Genomic DNA, 17,967 nt, shown 5'->3' with positions numbered 1-17,967 from the left:
CAGATTGTTGAAACTTTTACGAGTCTTACAGACACTTATGTTAATTACCAGTTTCTCAGTTCGTCCGGGAATTTAAATAATGCTATTCGGCCGATGCAATTAGAAGTTTTTTAATGTACATAGGTACACAAATTCGAAGTGCACGAGAATCATTGGAATCATCTCAATACTACTATTTCTAAACGTATATATATATATTTATATATACATTTTTTTTTATTGCCTCCAGCTTACAGTTAAATCAATATTTAACCGATGGTGAAATTCCGTTCCCGCACGTGGATCGTCTGATACTTATGAACCTATATAACGCAATGATGCATACCTTGCTGTGGATCCTCCCCAGGATGTATCATTTTCATATGGTCGCTAAAAATTGTTTGAAAAATTAAGAAAATGCCACTAGGTCGGTGTTTGTGAAGGAAGCACGTGAATTACCTCATTGAACTTTTAAACTAACAATTGTGTTTCACTCGAAAATCCACGATAAATATACCAATAGGTAAACAACAAATAGCCCGTATCTATTAAATCTCGTGCCGATAATGATGACGATAGCATTGTTCATAAACTGTATTTTATATGAACGACGATAGAATCAAAGTCTTAAAATAACGTCGGACTTAAAAGAAAAAAAATACACCACACGCAAAGGAATGATAGTCGATTAAATGGTTTGTGAGCATCCAAAACGTGAGTATATATATCTTACAGGGCCTCTTTTTCCGGGTGTGCAAACACCCGTGAAACGTGAACAGCTTAAGGGCATAGTTCACGAGCACGTTCGCGCGAAGGTATATTGTACCAATCGGGTTTTATTACGGAATTAATACGGTGGATTTCCTAAAAAAAAATAAAAAAAACTAACCCTATACTTGTTTTGCCCACAGAAAACCCCTCGATAGTCCGCAGAGTGCACGCATAACATTTACAGCGCGTACAGGTACTATACTTGTGTACGTTAGCCGTAAATCAAGTTTGTTGCCGGGGGATTTAAAACGAACCCCGTCCGCGGTATTACAAGATTTCGAACTAAAATTCGCCCACGCTACCACGGGTTCGCGAGTCTCCTTCTTAATGCACGTGTAATTTATGCAAATAGTTTGCGGTAATAGACAATATTATTACATCGGTGCGGGAGGCATCGGCGGCCATGATAGATACGCGAGATCACGTACAAAACCATGACCCGTGTGCGTACACTGACAATACAATTTAAATTAAACAGCGCACGTGCATGTACAAGTGTGTTTTGCGTGCTTGTTGTTTACGGAAAATCAATGATATGATTGCATAACCGGTACGGGCAGAAAACGTTTTTAAATGCACGGAAAATCGTTACACACAGGAATCACCGTGTAATAACATAACAGTGGTCGAAAAATTGTACGTAACATTTTTCCCGTTTAATTTCTTTATCTTACGTTTGTGTCGGGACTGCAAATCGATTTGTACTGAACTAAATTCTCCTGGTGTTAGTGTGAAGTTGGAGGCGTTCGCGCACGTAATCATACATAGCTGTTTGTATTTTTTCATTCAAGTTCCACTGCATTAGAACTTACCACCTTCGAGACGAAAAAAATATTATGGACACCGATGGCAAGGTCTTTTACAGGATTTGGTGATAACAAATTTTTAATGGACGGTGGCCTGTGATAAGCCATAAGAAAGCAAATGGTTTTCGTCATTTTTTTAGACCGCAAAAATTCAACCGACGATAACAAGACAACAGCTAATGCAAAATATACATAATTAAATAGGCTATAATAAAATATGTAAACGAGTGTGAAAACTGTTTTTAAACTGATTAAGTGTAAAATCTAAAAATAGATAATCGTATTAGTCGTACGGATTTTTTTACTAAACACACGGTTTGATTAAAATAACTTCTAAACTTTTTTTAGTTTCAAATTTATTTTTAAGAAAAAGTTATTCATGAACCTGGATAAATGCAATAATAGGGTGGTCACTGAAATATTCCCATGTTTAGATCATTTCCATAGCTACTACAGTTCTTAAAATTATATTTGTTCTCATGGGAAAACCTGTTGGCATGATAAAATTATAACTTTTAGTTGCCCCTAATATGCTTAGAATGATTCGATTTTAATTCTGAAAAAATAATGGATATAATAAGCTGGTAAATAATAGTTGGGAGAGATAACATTTTGTTTTAAATACTCATGATTAGAAAGTATGATCTCAATAAATATGGTAAGAAGAGGGGATAAAATTAAATGAAAACTCCAAGGAAAAAATTTCACCGGCCCCGTATAACTTTTTACCAGCATTGTACGTGTACGAGTGTTTGTGTGTGTGTGTGTAATGTTTGCTTATCAAACTATATTTTAATGTCAAAAAAAGTGTATTAAATTAAATGGCGTACTTGGTTTTGAACATTTTAATTTCATAAGCGAAACTTGACCTTTGTGAACTCTGTTTATTTTATACCGTATCTGCAGGTATTATACAATATGATGTGCAAACATGGGTAAATAAATTAACCACATGTGGATGTAATTTTTTATAGACACAAAATCTATATAAACTCGTAATGTTACCACAGGCACGTTATAAACTCGTATCATAGAGAAACAATAATCGTATACACTTTTATATAATACACTTTATTGTACGTTGTTCTAAATAGGTTGGTTGTTATTTTCATTTTTATTAGTTCTCTTTTCTTTTGATGGAAAACAATAGTCTTGGTTATATCTTACATATACGATATAAATAAATATTTTTTTTTGATTTTGAACTTTTAAACTAAGTTCTCTGAATTATTAGTACTTTTACATTTTAAACTTACAGCACGTTTTCTCGAACATCATTAGATTATTGCAAGTGTAGTACGATACAGTTACAAGTCTTTACTGCTATTGTAACAATTGCCAATTAAACATTCTCTTGTCGTATTATTTGTGAATTTTTTTATCGAAATAATTTTCCTCATGACTTTAGAGACCATGTTCGAGTAACTTTTGTTAAAAAATGAAACTTTAATCAAATACGATTTTCCAAGTACGTGTTGTCAGAGTACACAATTTGTGCGGTTATAGTCGATCTTCCCATAACAAGGGTCTAAGTTTTAACCAGAAACAAATTATGGTAATTTCTAAGTGAACGGTCAAACCATTCCTTAAACATTGTTCGATGGAAATTATGATAAATATTAGCAAATGGTTATCGTTTTAATGTCTTAAATTATATTAAATGACTTTCAACATTATTTAACTGTATATTTGTATTACCAAATTATTTTCTTATATTTTTATTCATTTTATAGACTTTTTGAACATTCATGTTTATGAATTCATAATTCATGTGATAATATTAGAATAGAACTTATTATTATTATTATATTTTACTATTATTTTAAGTGAATTAAATTTAAGTTTTACAATTAATTTTATTTGAGGTATAAATATGGATGAAATACATCTCGTAAGATTAAATAATTTTGTTAAATTTCGCTTATAAGTTACTTAAAAAAAAGTAACAACAATTTATAAAAATAATCAATATTATAAATTTAAATACAAATTGTTTCTACGTACATGTAATTATATATATATATATATATATATATATATAACGTACGGATGAATTAATCAATTTGTGAAAATCTTAATCTTAATTGTTACAATTCAGGTAAACATATAAACAATCTTCATTTTAGACGCATCAAGTTTCGGTGAAATTTTACTTTCATCATAAAGTCCTATTTATTTTTTTTCAAAAATACTAATTTATTTTTACATTAATTGGTATATAATATTATACCAAATAAAACAATGAAATGTATCTTAATCTCGCATTTTTAATGTTCACTGATCAATAATATCATATTATCAGAGCGACAATGTATTTGAAGTTTAATCGATGGAGAGAGCAATGTTTTACTAAAAATACAACATTAATAATATTATGTTAGACAATGAACTTTAATTACTGAAAATATTTTATTTTATATTATACTTATTTTATAAAACATCAATTAAATGTTATAAAAGAAAAATATTTTAATACATTAAAAAAATGTATTTAAACCATATCTCTAACCATAATATTAATAAAAGCAAAATTTTTCAGCATTCATATGAAAGATGTTTGGTTAAATATATTAAATAAATAATTATTTAATTATTGGTTTTATGTAATTGAATGTATTGTATTGAATGTACCTATTTGGAATATAATTAATCTGGGATATGTAATAAGATATTATTAATAACGCTTCATAAAATAATGATAAAATTGTACCTAGCACGTTCCAAAAAAAAAAAATAAATAAATAAATAAATATAAATAAAGCGTAACAACCATCATCGAATACGCCGAAGAAATGCGTTTTGGATATTTTTTTATACTCTACTAAATAAGTTCGTTGAAAGTTGGTGGTATTTCATTTATTTCCCGTACGCTCGTCTGTTCTTCCTTAATAATTAATTACTATTTACATAATGTGCGGTATTGTAAGCGATATTAATTGGACGATAGTGCTGTATAAAATATTATCTCATGAGCAACAAAATATAGTTAGTTTAGAGAAATTTAAATGCGTTTTCATGTTTTATGTTACTCGAACTTTCATCGCTGTTCTCTCCGTTTAAGCGCAGAACTTTGAATAAGAATTAAAATTAAGCTTGAAAATGCAAACCAAAACGGTCGTCAAACTTATGTTTTGGCGACAATAGACCGTTATGCACACGATATTATGCTAAACGAATATGATAATATTTTATGTTGGTCCTATCGTCCTGCAGATTACGCGTTTTCAGCTTCTCGATTTTAATAATTATTTTAAAAATAGTCAACATCAATTATTCATCACCGGGAGATCATTTATAATAATGCGACTATAGTGGGATATGAAATAATATCTGTTTTGATAAATTAACATATTCGATAACTTTCACTAATCTAACGCACTCAACAAAATCTTTTACAAGTTAATTACTTAACATAATTTATTAACACATATTGCATAAAATAGTACAGTATAATATGATGAATAAAAGTACATTTTGACATAGATAAAGCATACATCCTAACAGTTAGACTAACATTTTTTTTTTTGCTTCTTAGCAAACAAAAATATATATTCATAGACATTATGACTATGTACAGACATTCAATATTCTACTCAATCTATACTTACATGATGTTTTTTATAAAACAACTGTACACGGAAAATTTAAATTCAACCATTATTATACAGGTGCCGGATTGTCGTCCTCAAGACTTGACGTGTTATGTTTGCTTTACGCCGTCACGCGCATAAACTTTCGGAACACTAACCATTTAGTTAATTTGAAAAGACTGACCGCTAGAACCAGTATAATGGTATTAGGGTTGAGGCACTCCGTATCTTCTGTTGACGGTAAACGATGACTTAACACCTATTTTATTATACGTCCGTTTTCATCAAAAGCGCAACACACTCTTAGGGCTAAGCGCACTTGACGCATCAGTGCGCCAGTATAGAATATTAAACAAACGATAATAATGATTGCACTTGTTGCGATCGGATTTTTTTGCAAGAGAAACTAAAAGAAAAACATGTATAGTATAACGTTTCGATGATATCGTATGACCTATGCATCGTCACTCATTTGAATATACGCATATATCGATGGCGTATGCACAAGTGCGGGAAGTGACATTTTTTTGAAAAATGAGTTAAGTGCGTATTCAATTTAATCATAAAATTCTGCACATTATGCACAAACGAAATTATAACATTATTCAAGTAATTTTTGTTCTTTATTGAAACTAGAAGAAAAATGTGATTAAGTATTACTTTTCACGTGTACAAAATGTGTTAAGTACATTATTTTTATTTTTTTAAATTTTTTTTAAGAATACAAATGTGGTAATTGCAGGTTTTTGAATTCTCATTACTCATTACATGTTTAGGAAAATATAACAAAAAGTTCATTTTAGTTCGTTACATTTTTGAATTCTTATAACAGCTCAAACTAAAAAAATTGTTTTCCTGAACAATTACGAAAATGTCACTTGTGCGCTACGCCATCGATATATTAGGCTTTGAAACGGAACCAACCAAGTGAGGCCACTTCAGCGACCTAAGTCGACGCACTAGACTTTGCAGTGCTTAGCGAAGAAACGTTTCGTTATACGTTTCACGCGCGTGACGATTTTCTCGGGTCCGATGTTCCGACGCTTTGATTAACGTCTCCGCGCAGCGCTTTTCCAGATCTCATCCGAGTGGACGGAGTTAGTCACGGCGAACCGGATCATCCGAATAACGTTTTTGGTATCGTTCGATTATCGAAACGACGGCGGTGTTGTTTTCGGTAAAAAACGCGGGACAGCACTCCCTGTGCACGACCAGGGCCTTGGAGAAAGAAACCCGGGTTCGGGGGTAGATCTTAGTTTTTTCTGCAGTGTTCATTAAATTCTTATCATTAATCGTGTTTAATTTTTAATAATTCGTTAGGTATCCATAATTTTCGGGTCCTCTCAAAAATTCCAAGCCCGGGGAAGATCATAGCTTCCTCCCCCCTTCTCGTCAGGCCTGTGCACGATAATACACACGCGCGTTGTGCAGTTAATACGCGTGCCAATTGGATTATTTGTCGGCTAACAATACCGCGGCCAGAGGTGGAACCGGGAATTTTTACGCCCGGGAAAAATGTAAAAATTACGCCCAATCATAGACCAAATAATCGAATACTCTTCTCGAGAGTTTTTTTTTCTAATAATTAGTATACAATCGTCCTTATCGAGTGTTAACCTGATTAACAGTAACGAAAATTACACCCTCTAAAATGTTTCGCCCTCGTATGAATCCCCCTCCCCCTCCAGTTAGGACCGCGGCTCACGAACGCGACGACGACAATATCGTCGTGTTGCATTCGATTGCGTCGGGCGCGTGTGTTGCGCTGGACCGCGACGCGCGTACGGTGTACACATCTAATCGCAAGAACGCGCGAACCGCTGCCCAATCCCGTCCGTCCATGCGAGAACCGCGCAGTGTTTTACCGTATGCGGTGCGCGCGCGGGACCGACTGTGCGATTTGGCGAGGTCGTCGTGTTATGTTATATTTTCGCATAAAACCTGACCACCGATTTGACGACATCGTGGTGATCGCCGGCACGTGGTCCGCCGTACGACGACAACAACAACAATGGTCTACGATAATGCATGTAGTAGGTACGTGGATCGTTGCTCGGGGAATATCTTTTCCGATTGCGAAACGGCCACCGCGAGCATGGTGAAGCGAAACTGCACGTCGGACTTACGCAACGCACGAATCTTGCGGGACGCGTTTTGTAATTTTGACGATTCAAGCCGGTTAGCACACACTACGCGTTTTAAACGCAAGCCTGTGCGTCTGAGTAGTGTTTAACCGTCGGAAATCGAGCCCAGACAAGAAGCTATCGACCGCTGACGCACGGGCGCGGTTCCGCGATGACGTGCACCGTGCGCATGCAAACCAATACAGATTTATTTTTCATAAATGCACTCATTTTTTCTTCGTTCAACATTTTTTTATTTTTTTCGAATCACATTACCGCGCAAGAACGAATTTTTTTTTTTTTTTGTTCTGGATCTTGTAATTTAATAATCAAAACTGTATTCAATTGTTTTTTTTTTTGAGAAAATCAAAATGATTCGGTGCATCGTAAACCTAATTTTCAGAATTAGGTTATAGAATTACTATGGTAAAATTTCTATCGTACATTTAAGTATTTTTTATTTATTATAAATTGTTTTAAACATTTTACTTCAATTGTACTAATCCTGTCAAGATTCGATATCAGTGTTTTTAATTCGTAATAGATCATTAATGGTCAAATCAATGAACACGTGAAAAGTTAAATTAAATTACATTTTTTTTTCTATTACAAAATCATAGAACATTAATGGATTAACTTTTATTAAGAATATATGTATTGAACATTTATAAACATTCGGATTTAAAAAATAGATATTTTTGATAGTTGGGTTATTCTATAAATTGTTATTTTTTTGATTTCAAGAAAATATAAATCTAATTTAAATACAGATAAAAAATAAATAAATATTGATTAAGGTTGGAACAAACATTTTTGTTGGTCATATCATGCTGAAACACTCAGTTTATATAAGTACTATAACATGACGTTTTATGTAAAACATCCCCTCGACTTCCTGACTGTTACAGTTATAACAGTGTTGTAAGCGGCACTGTATTCATACCGCGGCTCAAGAAAAATGGAAACACGCCTGTGTAGGAAAATCTTTCCATTTCAAATGAATGATATACATACCTTGTATTCATAGTGTTATTCCTGATACGCACCTAATGCAGTGCCGTCATTTGAATCGCGCAATGTAAACGTTTGCGTGTTAAAAATATATTTTTTTATGATAATTCATCCTGATTTTTAAATTGTTTGGTCCGTTTATTGGTCGAAGCACTTCGGATTTAGTCCCATTTCGGTCACAGGCAGGTGTTTTAAACTAACCAATCATAGATACTAATACAATAACCTTATAATATAGGGTGACCAGATGTCCCGTTTAAAACAGGATTGTCCCTTTTTTGATCATCACGTCTCATTGTCCTAACAAACTTTGAATGAGACGCTTTTCATCGCGTTTTTAGAAGATTGTCTCGTTTTAATCCCGTTATATCTATATTATTTATTATATAAGTTATTAATGCTTGTAAATAAAATATCTATGTATGAAAAAATATAAAACAGTTTTACTCGTATATTTAAAATGTGAAATCAAAGTTAGAATAACAAATAAAAGTTTTCGTGGAACGAGGGTCAAGTCCCGATGCCGACGAACTATAAAATTACTGATTTAATAATTTAATAATAACTAAAAGAAAATATTTTATTATTTAGGTTATTTTACTAAAAAAGGGTAAAGTAAAAAGAAAATAATTGTTTATGATATGACAGAGATTTGGACTTAAACTCTCAACATTTGTGTGCATAATTGTGAATATATATGGATAAGGTATTTTATTTGGGGGGAGGGAGAATTAACAGCTATCCCGTTTTTTATTTTCTTAATATGGTTACCCTATTATAATATGAATTTTGTTCTCAATTTAATTTTTTCCCCAATTAGTATCAAATGAAAATATTTAATAGTTTTTCTATTGAATATATTTTAATATTATTTTTATGGCAAATGTAAAATATTTAGGATATAATTTTATGCATTTTTAGGCCATTCATTTCTTGTATAATATTATATCAAAAACGCCGAGTGTTGGAAGAAATTCCAAATGTATTTATTTTATTATATAATCCTTTTTTATTGTTTAAATAATAATGTTGCGTAATAATAGTAAAAATGAATAAAATGGTATTCGTGCAAACAATACGTAGGTATAATTTATGTTCGAAAATAATTTTCAGGATGTGATTTATTTAACGAGAGTTGAGCTTTATTACCTAGTAGATTAGAGAATCTAAATAAATATGAAAACATGTATACGTCATTTTCCGCTCCTCCAGTATGAAATTTGAACAGTTATAATTTTATTTTACGATGTTTGTGCGCACTTAAATTACTTAAATGTTAATGTACCAAAACGCGTTAAAATATAGTTAAATTAATAATAGTTATAAACATTATAATATGTAATGCATTTTGCTCAACAGTAAATCTGTTGTCACTATAACGGCTTTAATTTTGTGTCTCAAATTCGGTCACGAAAACTCGTAGTCATCCAGAACTCAATGTTTTGACTTTTAGCATTGATAGCGAACGAGCGAGATTATTAAATTTAAAAAATAAATTGAAAATGCATAATATAATCATCCTACTTGTATATGCGCAACAGTGTTGAACCATATACAGGTTGGAAGCTAAATAGCAACTATTCATGTCATGAAAATAACGAATTTATAGAAGACTACAAAAAAGATATATATAAATATAAGGTATATATATAAGCTTATATGATTGCTATAGTTTGCTGACGAGCAATGTTGGATAAACATAAACGAATATTTAATTTCTTTGATTTATATAATGTACCTATTTTATACTGAAAATATCAAATAAAAATATCAAATATGACCTTAGGTAAATGTACAGAAACGAGCAAAAAAAGGCATTTAACTGGATAAAAAAAAAATCATATTAAATTATATTTATAAAGTATATACAATTGTCTGTTATATCCATTTGTATATGGAATGAGACTAAAACATGATTGAAGAAAAGATTTTTTTATTATATTTAAAATGAATATTGCAATACCTAGTTATGATTTAAAAAAAAAAAAAAAAAAATAACAAAAAAATAATTTTTTTTAGTAAGTTACTGGAAGTCCAAGAGGGGCTACTTCTTGGATTTCCTTGTGGTGATCGCAAGTACTAACTAGAGGTCTCTATTTCACGTGTAGTTAAACTCACGGATACGGATGAAATTAAAATTCACGTATGCAATCACGTGAATCCGTGCATTTTGTTTTTATATAACGCGTTTATTATTACATTTTACATTTGATTACTATCGGTTTGTAGTACGAACTTCGTACTGTTCGTAGAAATGTCCATGTCGCTATTGTGTGCATAGATTATGCACCCGTCTTACGATAATACAGTTTATGAAACATTTCTTTTTAGAATAGTAGGTATAAAATTTTTTAGTTTTTGTTTTAAGCGCATGTTAAGTAAATATCCGTGATTTTATAATTAATTACACGCAAAATAAAATCACAAATTTTAAAATTTAAGTACACGTGATTACGTGAATCTTAAATCACGTTCGAATCCGAGAGCTCTAGTACTATCATTCCGCGATATTAAAGCGTATTGTTGAAAACAAGAGTTAAGTCGTGAGCACATTCAAATTCAGTATTACGTTTTGTACCTATAAGACGTACAAATGGTACGTTCTGTGCAGAACGGGTACGTTTGCGCCATGAGAGTATAATGTTACGTACAACCCGGTGAAACTAATTGCAACGAGATTATATTAATATAAAAAGCCATATTATTGAAATGCAGCACTCGTTAGGCGTATAAGTGATGGCCGCCGCGTAATATTTACCTACAGTGTGCGTCACGCGTGTTTATTATATACGGGTACTTGAAAAATGTTTACTCTTTGCAACAACGTTTTTAAAAGAATATCTTTTATTTTTTGAATTACTTTACGCATAAGCCTTATTTTATAACTATTATCATCATCATCATTATCATCATTATCATCGTTATTATTTGTATACCCATTTTATTGACGTTGAAATCTTATACGACGACGACAAATCCAACCGAGAACGAATCCGTATTATTAACGAATTTACGCACTGCAGGCGTGCATAGTTTTGTTTTTTATCTTTTTAATTAAAAATAAACGCTCAAGAAAAAAGGTTCTCCCGGAGTGTTATCATAACAAGAAAATAAACTATTAAAATCATTGCGTAATGGCTAAATGCAAATTATGCGTTTTAATTGTGCACAAAGACATGCGCGCGCGCGCGCGTACGCGCATCAGCAACTCTCGCCTGACCTAAAGAGACGCGATCTGTTACGGTATTTCGGTTCACCGATTAACCACCGTTTTTAGGCTAATAAATAAATAACGATATTCACACCCATTAAACATCAGTGCAGTAATCGTTTCAGTCGGCGAATTGAAAAAAAAAACACGAAAAAAAAAACCACTGCCGTCACGTCGATGTGTCGACACATTTTTCAGCAGGTACCCTAATTATTACTATTATCTAACGTTGCGTGCATAAACACTGTTTTTCCGCCAATTTTACTATTATTATTATTAGTTTTACTCTTGGCAGCCTGTAATTGACACAATTAAACGGCTGATGATTCTGCTTCAAAAATATACTTTTACATATTGTATAATTACACGTTAATCCAGTGTTATCCGTCGTAAAATGATCAGATTCGAAAATTTTCCGCGCAAGTCGTTCACACAATTTGTTTTACCGGTGCTCACGTTTTATATTACAATTAATGATGGACGCAAGACGTCATAGAGAACGTAAAATTAAATTTCGAAAAGTTTGGGGAAACCGTTTACAGATACACCATGTTGTTTTTTATGAGCTAATTATATTGATATTATTAATGAGCTCGACGTCACCGTTTACCAAAAATCACATATTGTAATATGCGTGCATTTACGACGAAAAAATAAGATAAATAAAAACATTAAAAGCCGTTTTAATACATGTATAACGATTTCGTTATTCGTATATTAATTTCATTAACTATACATAAAATAAAAACAATAATATATATCTATAAATATTACTGAATTAATAAATAACAACATAACTCATACATATCATAATAAATTATCGTAGTGTGTTGTTTTTTTAAAACTCCGATCGTATAGGTATACGTATACATATACGTATAGGTAAATATCGGTGCGTGAATATGAATGTGTGTGGGGTGAGTGTGTGTGTGTGTGTGTGTGTGTGTGTGTGTGTGTGTATACGTGTAAGTTGCCGTGTCTGTTTAAGTAGTTTTACCACGGGCATTGAGAACAATAACGATCATGTGGGGTATCAGAAAGTTTTTCGATTATATTTATTATCGCGACATCGCGGACGTATGCCACGTCGTTGTAGGTGGTGTACACTCGGCGCAGTGGAAGGGAAACAAAAAGAAAACGATATACATACGGAGAGAGAGAGAAAGATAGAGAGATAAAAATAAAATATAAATTGAACTCGAAACATTCGAATAGCTATTATAGGGCTGCCGCGTAGAAAACGATCGGATGATATGATCGGATAAATACGTTTATTGAAACGGGTTGAGAGGATAAAACTAACGGGTTCAGTCGCATCATATAACGTGTTAGTATATTGTATAAACGGTGTAACAATAATATTATGATACCTATCGTATACAAAACAGTAAGATTACACCGATCATCACTGCTTCTTCTTTTTGCTGAACTTCCATTTCTTGTGCTCGTCGTGCGCACCTTTCTTCTCGTAATCCTTCTTGTGCCCGTACTTTTCGTCGTGTCCAGCCGCCTTCTTGTGGCCCTTGTGCTCCTTGTAGTGCTTGCCATGATGATGCTTGCCCTTCTTCCCTTTGTGGTCGTGATGGTGTCCAGCATGCTTGTGACCCTTCTTGTACTTCTTGCCTTCCTTGTGCGCGTGCTTGTGTTCGTAGCCTCCGTGCTTCTTGTGGTGTCCCGAGTCGTGGTGCTCGTCGTAGAACTTTTTGTTCTTCTTGAACTCGTCCAGCTTATGCACCTCGTGCTTGCCTTTAGTGCTATGGCCTTTCTTGTACGCGCCTTTATCCTCGAACTTGTGACCTTTCTCGCCCTTCTCACCCTTGTGGTGGTCCTTGTAATAACCACCCTCGTCGTGATGCTTCTTCTTGTGGCCGCCATGCTCCGCGTAGTGCTTCTTTTTGTCCGCCTTCTTGTGGTGGCCTTTCTTCCCGTGGTGATTTGTGTGGTGCGACTTGTAACCTTTGTCCGCCTTCTTACCCTTCTTGCTAAAATGGTCTTCCTTGTGGCTGGACCCTCCGCCCTTTTTGAACTTTTTCGACTTCTTCTTCTTCTTCTTCTTCTTCTTGTGCGATGCTGCCGTCTCCAGATCAGACGGCGCTGCGCCTACCACGGCCGACGCGACAACGGGTTCCAGCGCGGACGACTTGGGCTGCAACGGTTGCAGCAGGGACGACGTGAGTCCCCCGGGGTCGTCGACGGCGGTGTTCGCGTGCCCCCATACCTGGTAACACCAGATGACGTTCAACAGCACTAGACACCTGAACGTTATCCCGTGCATGGCTTCAGTGTGCGGCAATGCGGTCCGCGTTTTTGTATATATATCGGCGGCGAGGCGTTCCGTCCCCCACCGGAGAACGCGCCGGTACATGGTTCAGCCTTCACCACCAGGTACCCGCCAGCAGCAGTGCCGTCAGACATCCGTGACCGTTCATCCACGTCGAACGCCCGACGACCCCGACGACCTCAACAACCGAGCTCTCCTGCTCCTGGGCCTCGCTGATCGACGGAGGCACTTCAGGCGGAACACACGAGTGGAACGGCGTTGCCGCGCGGTGCGCGCGCACGGACGGATTTTGCGGATTTCACGCACGTCCGTCTCCGCAGGGTACAACCGGCCCCGTCCGGTCGCCTTGCGGTCGCACTACCGCGTTGTCGACGCGTTTTCCCGACGTTTTGCGAAACTCTTTTAATTTTTTTGCAACCATTCGGTTAACTGCCGCCCGTCGCCTCGACGTAACCCGTCACGGCTGCCGTCACCATCATCCGGTCGGCCGCGTGACACACAAAACGCCGAATGGCATACGATCGTAACCTGGTCAGGGGCGGGTTTTATCACTCACTAACGAAGGGGCTAATGGGGGTTCAATAATTTAGTTACTTGTTTTTTCAATCTGTATACAATTTTAAATTACAGAATATGTTTTTGAGTCTCTCGTAAGTAAGTCATTTTTTTCACAATAGTGACAAATTTTTAAATAGCTACATTATTGGTATCAATTTTAATCTGAAACCATTTTAAAAATATGGGTGTACACATATAATTAACGACAAAAATAAACTATTTATTTATAAAAAAATATTAAAATAGGTACCATATTCACCTATGACGATTGACGATATCTTACAATAATAATTAATATATCATTATATTATAATACTTGGCTTTGTAAGATAGTTAGCTTAGTCCCAAGGGTAGAGAGCTAATATTCCCTTATCCACCCCTTTAAACCCGCTCCTGAACCTAGTCGCGGTCATACCGCGCTCCCTCCGGGTTCGTGCGAATGTCTGCGGGAAGGTGGTGCCCGAGCAATACTCGGCCGGAACTCCACCACTTTTAATTGGAATTATCTCTTGCGAATCATAACATCGGGGTCGTTATCATGTGTTCCGACGTTTACTTCACATGGAATATACATGTAATGCCGTAGTAATGATGTAAAATTAATTGATTAGAAAAAATGTGCGTTGTGCATATAGAGGCTCGTAGGTACATGTAACCTCTTAAAAAAAATGTATGATAAAAATCAACAACATCTTAAGTCTCGGAACAAAGATTTAATGGACATAAATATTGGAACTTGGATAGAAATACCACTAGGCAAGTAGTTGTTGCGGCAATAGGCCTGAAAGGATAGTAGAAAGCCAAAGAAGAAGATAATGATACATGTCGTACGAGATGAAGTCAGTCAACTTTCTTAGATAACCATAGATAAATAATATTATGAAAATAACATTTCAGCGATACACGGTTCATACGGATTTTCAGGATTCATATCAATCGTAAAAGTCGAATAAAAATCCTCTTCCTGTTTTATTATTCCGTATAGCCATCAAACTGCTACGTTTTATCGAATATTACGTGTGTCGAAATACTTTAATAAATACAAAAGTAGATAATGTACAAATATACTTCTCGTTATATTTTACATGAATTTCTGACAATCATAATAACGATAAATTGTGTATTGATGATGGGTCGAAACGTATTAAGATAATAGTAAAACGTTTTAATTTCAAACTAGTTTTTATGTTTCATCGGCGAATCATTTGATTTTTTTTGTGTTTCGAAATTATTCAATAGTTGATATCATTATTTCAATATGAAATACCAACTACCTTACCAATATTATTGGTATATTAGTGAAAACTTAAATTGCTGTTGATTTGTTCGAATAGTTTAATTATTTATTTCCGAAGTAAATGCCAACACATGACTTTTTGTATCTGAATTCGTAGTAATTTTGCATTTTACCTACGAGGTTCTACTTGTACACAACGTTTCGAACGAGTAATAAACGGAATATGGTTCGGGCATTTTCAAAAAGCGTTTCATAATAAACTGTATTTTCTATCTATTATACTCGAGATACAATTACCTTTCTAAACGTCGATCATTTCTTTTATTTTCTTCATACGTAGCGTTATTGTAAACAAGAAAAAAAATTAATAAATAAAGATTAGTACTTTTATAATAGGTATCTACAAATATTTCACGTACAGACAACGACGATTCACCGTTGTTTGTGTTCGATTGACTGATGTACATATCATTTTTTAAATAAATATTTAGATATTAAGTATTAGATAATTCTATATATTGTTTTTTTTTTGTTCGGTTTGTGTATTATTTATTCTGAATACTTATGAAAAATATTCCACCAGAGCCTGCATAATATATTATAATATAATATTATATATGTTTATCATACACACCTACTCTACCGAACCAGCAACTCAACCTTAAAATATTAATGTTATGTATTACACGCAATGTATTGATCGAATCGATTAAATTTAAAATGTAATTTTGAAAGTAAATTACGTTTGTAATCATATGGAATCCAAAACAAAGCATAATATAGGATAATTATATTAAATCAATAATATAAACGTTTAGATACATGTGAATACGGAATATATTATAATTATAATTATTATTATTATTATGATTATTATTAGAATTATTATTATGATATTCATTGCATTCGTATAATACTATATAAATACTATTTGATTATTCGTGCGGTTTATTTTTTCGTATTGTAATAATTAACCTATTTGAATAAATATCAATTAAATAATGGGAGAGAAAGGTTTTTATTACAATAATATTGCTGACAAGAGATAAACCAACTGCTAAAACCACAAAAATTATTATTTATTAATATACATTAAGGGTAAAATAAAACATAATATAACTTTACAATTTAATTATTTTTACAGTAATATTATGTAAATCAATTTTTTTTGAACTCGCGTAGAATATGCTACAATTAGTATAATACTACAATTAATATTAAGTATACGGCACATTTAAATAGATTATTAAACTTGCATTTATATATGCGTTACAGAAGCCTGTTTGACTAGTATTTCAATCATAAAAAAAAAAGGATTTACAAAAGTGCGATGGCTTAATAATAAACATAAAAGTGAATAAAAAATACTTATTATAGCAGTTAAATAATATAATTGAAAAAAGACGTCTTGACGTTTAAAAGTTAATTGACTCAAGTCCACAGTAATGTTCATTTGTTTTAAAAGTTTTTAAATGTTGGATAGCCAACAACAGCTTTTATTAGACACATTCCATCCCTTGGCATGAATTTCTTCAACAAAAATCTTTTTTTTCTTTTTCACTTTTTTATTTTTGTTTAATATTTTCTCTTTTTTTTTTCCCCCGACACTCTTTTGTGAATCGTAAATAAAATTCTTGGAAATGCCATCAAGAGAGATAATCATATGAAATTAAATGTTCATAATCTGTGTAATATACAAACACAGGGACGGCCTGGGAGAAAAATTGAAGTCGGGAAAATGTATTATCCTGGCCATATATTATGTTTAGCTTATAGGCCGTTACTATAGTGGTGGGGGTGAGGTAGAGGAGGGTTGAGCTTGTGTTTTATCCCCTCCCCCTCCAACAACACTACCAATTTATTTAATAATTATTTATTTATCTTTCTTTATCTTATCTTTTAGTTTTTATTATACGAATAGTATAAGAAGACATAAAAAAATAAACCTTCAATCAGTATCAATATTTTTATGAGACTATTGTCTGTTCATGTAAATTTAATTTCGAAGGCCTAGTTATACCTATCTGTGTAACTTTATGTATTCTCTTTAAACAAGTGAAAAAAAAGTTCAATTAACCTTTGGTTTTTATAAATAAGCAATACCTACTATATGATTGAATTTTTTATAATAAATTATATTTTATAAACAAACCAAAAAGAATATACATACATCAATTAATTTTATACAATTAATTTTATATTTTAATATAAATAATAAGTTAAAGACATTTTAAAGACATGTTGAAAGCTTACTGTTTTGCGACAATAAATCAATTATTTGATCATTATCAATATTTATCGACATTTCTTTTTCAACTGACTTTAATATAAACGTTTCAATATATTCATTAGTAAGTTTACTATTTAACCTATTTATTATATACTTTAAAGTAGAAAAAG

The 17,967-nt window shown here is 33.1% G+C and overlaps 1 protein-coding gene across 1 annotated transcript; it reads right to left on the bottom strand.

Moving 5' to 3' along the window:
• Window positions 1-12,303: 12,303 nt before the first annotated feature.
• Window positions 12,304-13,766, bottom strand: LOC112685640 (histidine-rich glycoprotein-like). Its single transcript, XM_025557576.1, has one exon. The coding sequence runs from the start codon at window positions 13,764-13,766 to the stop codon at window positions 12,897-12,899; it is 870 nt and encodes a 289-aa protein (XP_025413361.1). The 3' UTR covers window positions 12,304-12,896.
• Window positions 13,767-17,967: the final 4,201 nt, after the last annotated feature.

Source organism: Sipha flava, unplaced genomic scaffold (assembly GCF_003268045.1).
Source record: "Sipha flava isolate LNK unplaced genomic scaffold, YSA_version1 284_pilon_pilon, whole genome shotgun sequence".
Classification (NCBI taxonomy): Eukaryota; Metazoa; Arthropoda; class Insecta; order Hemiptera; family Aphididae; genus Sipha; species Sipha flava.
This window is presented reverse-complemented; position numbering and strand designations above follow the sequence as displayed.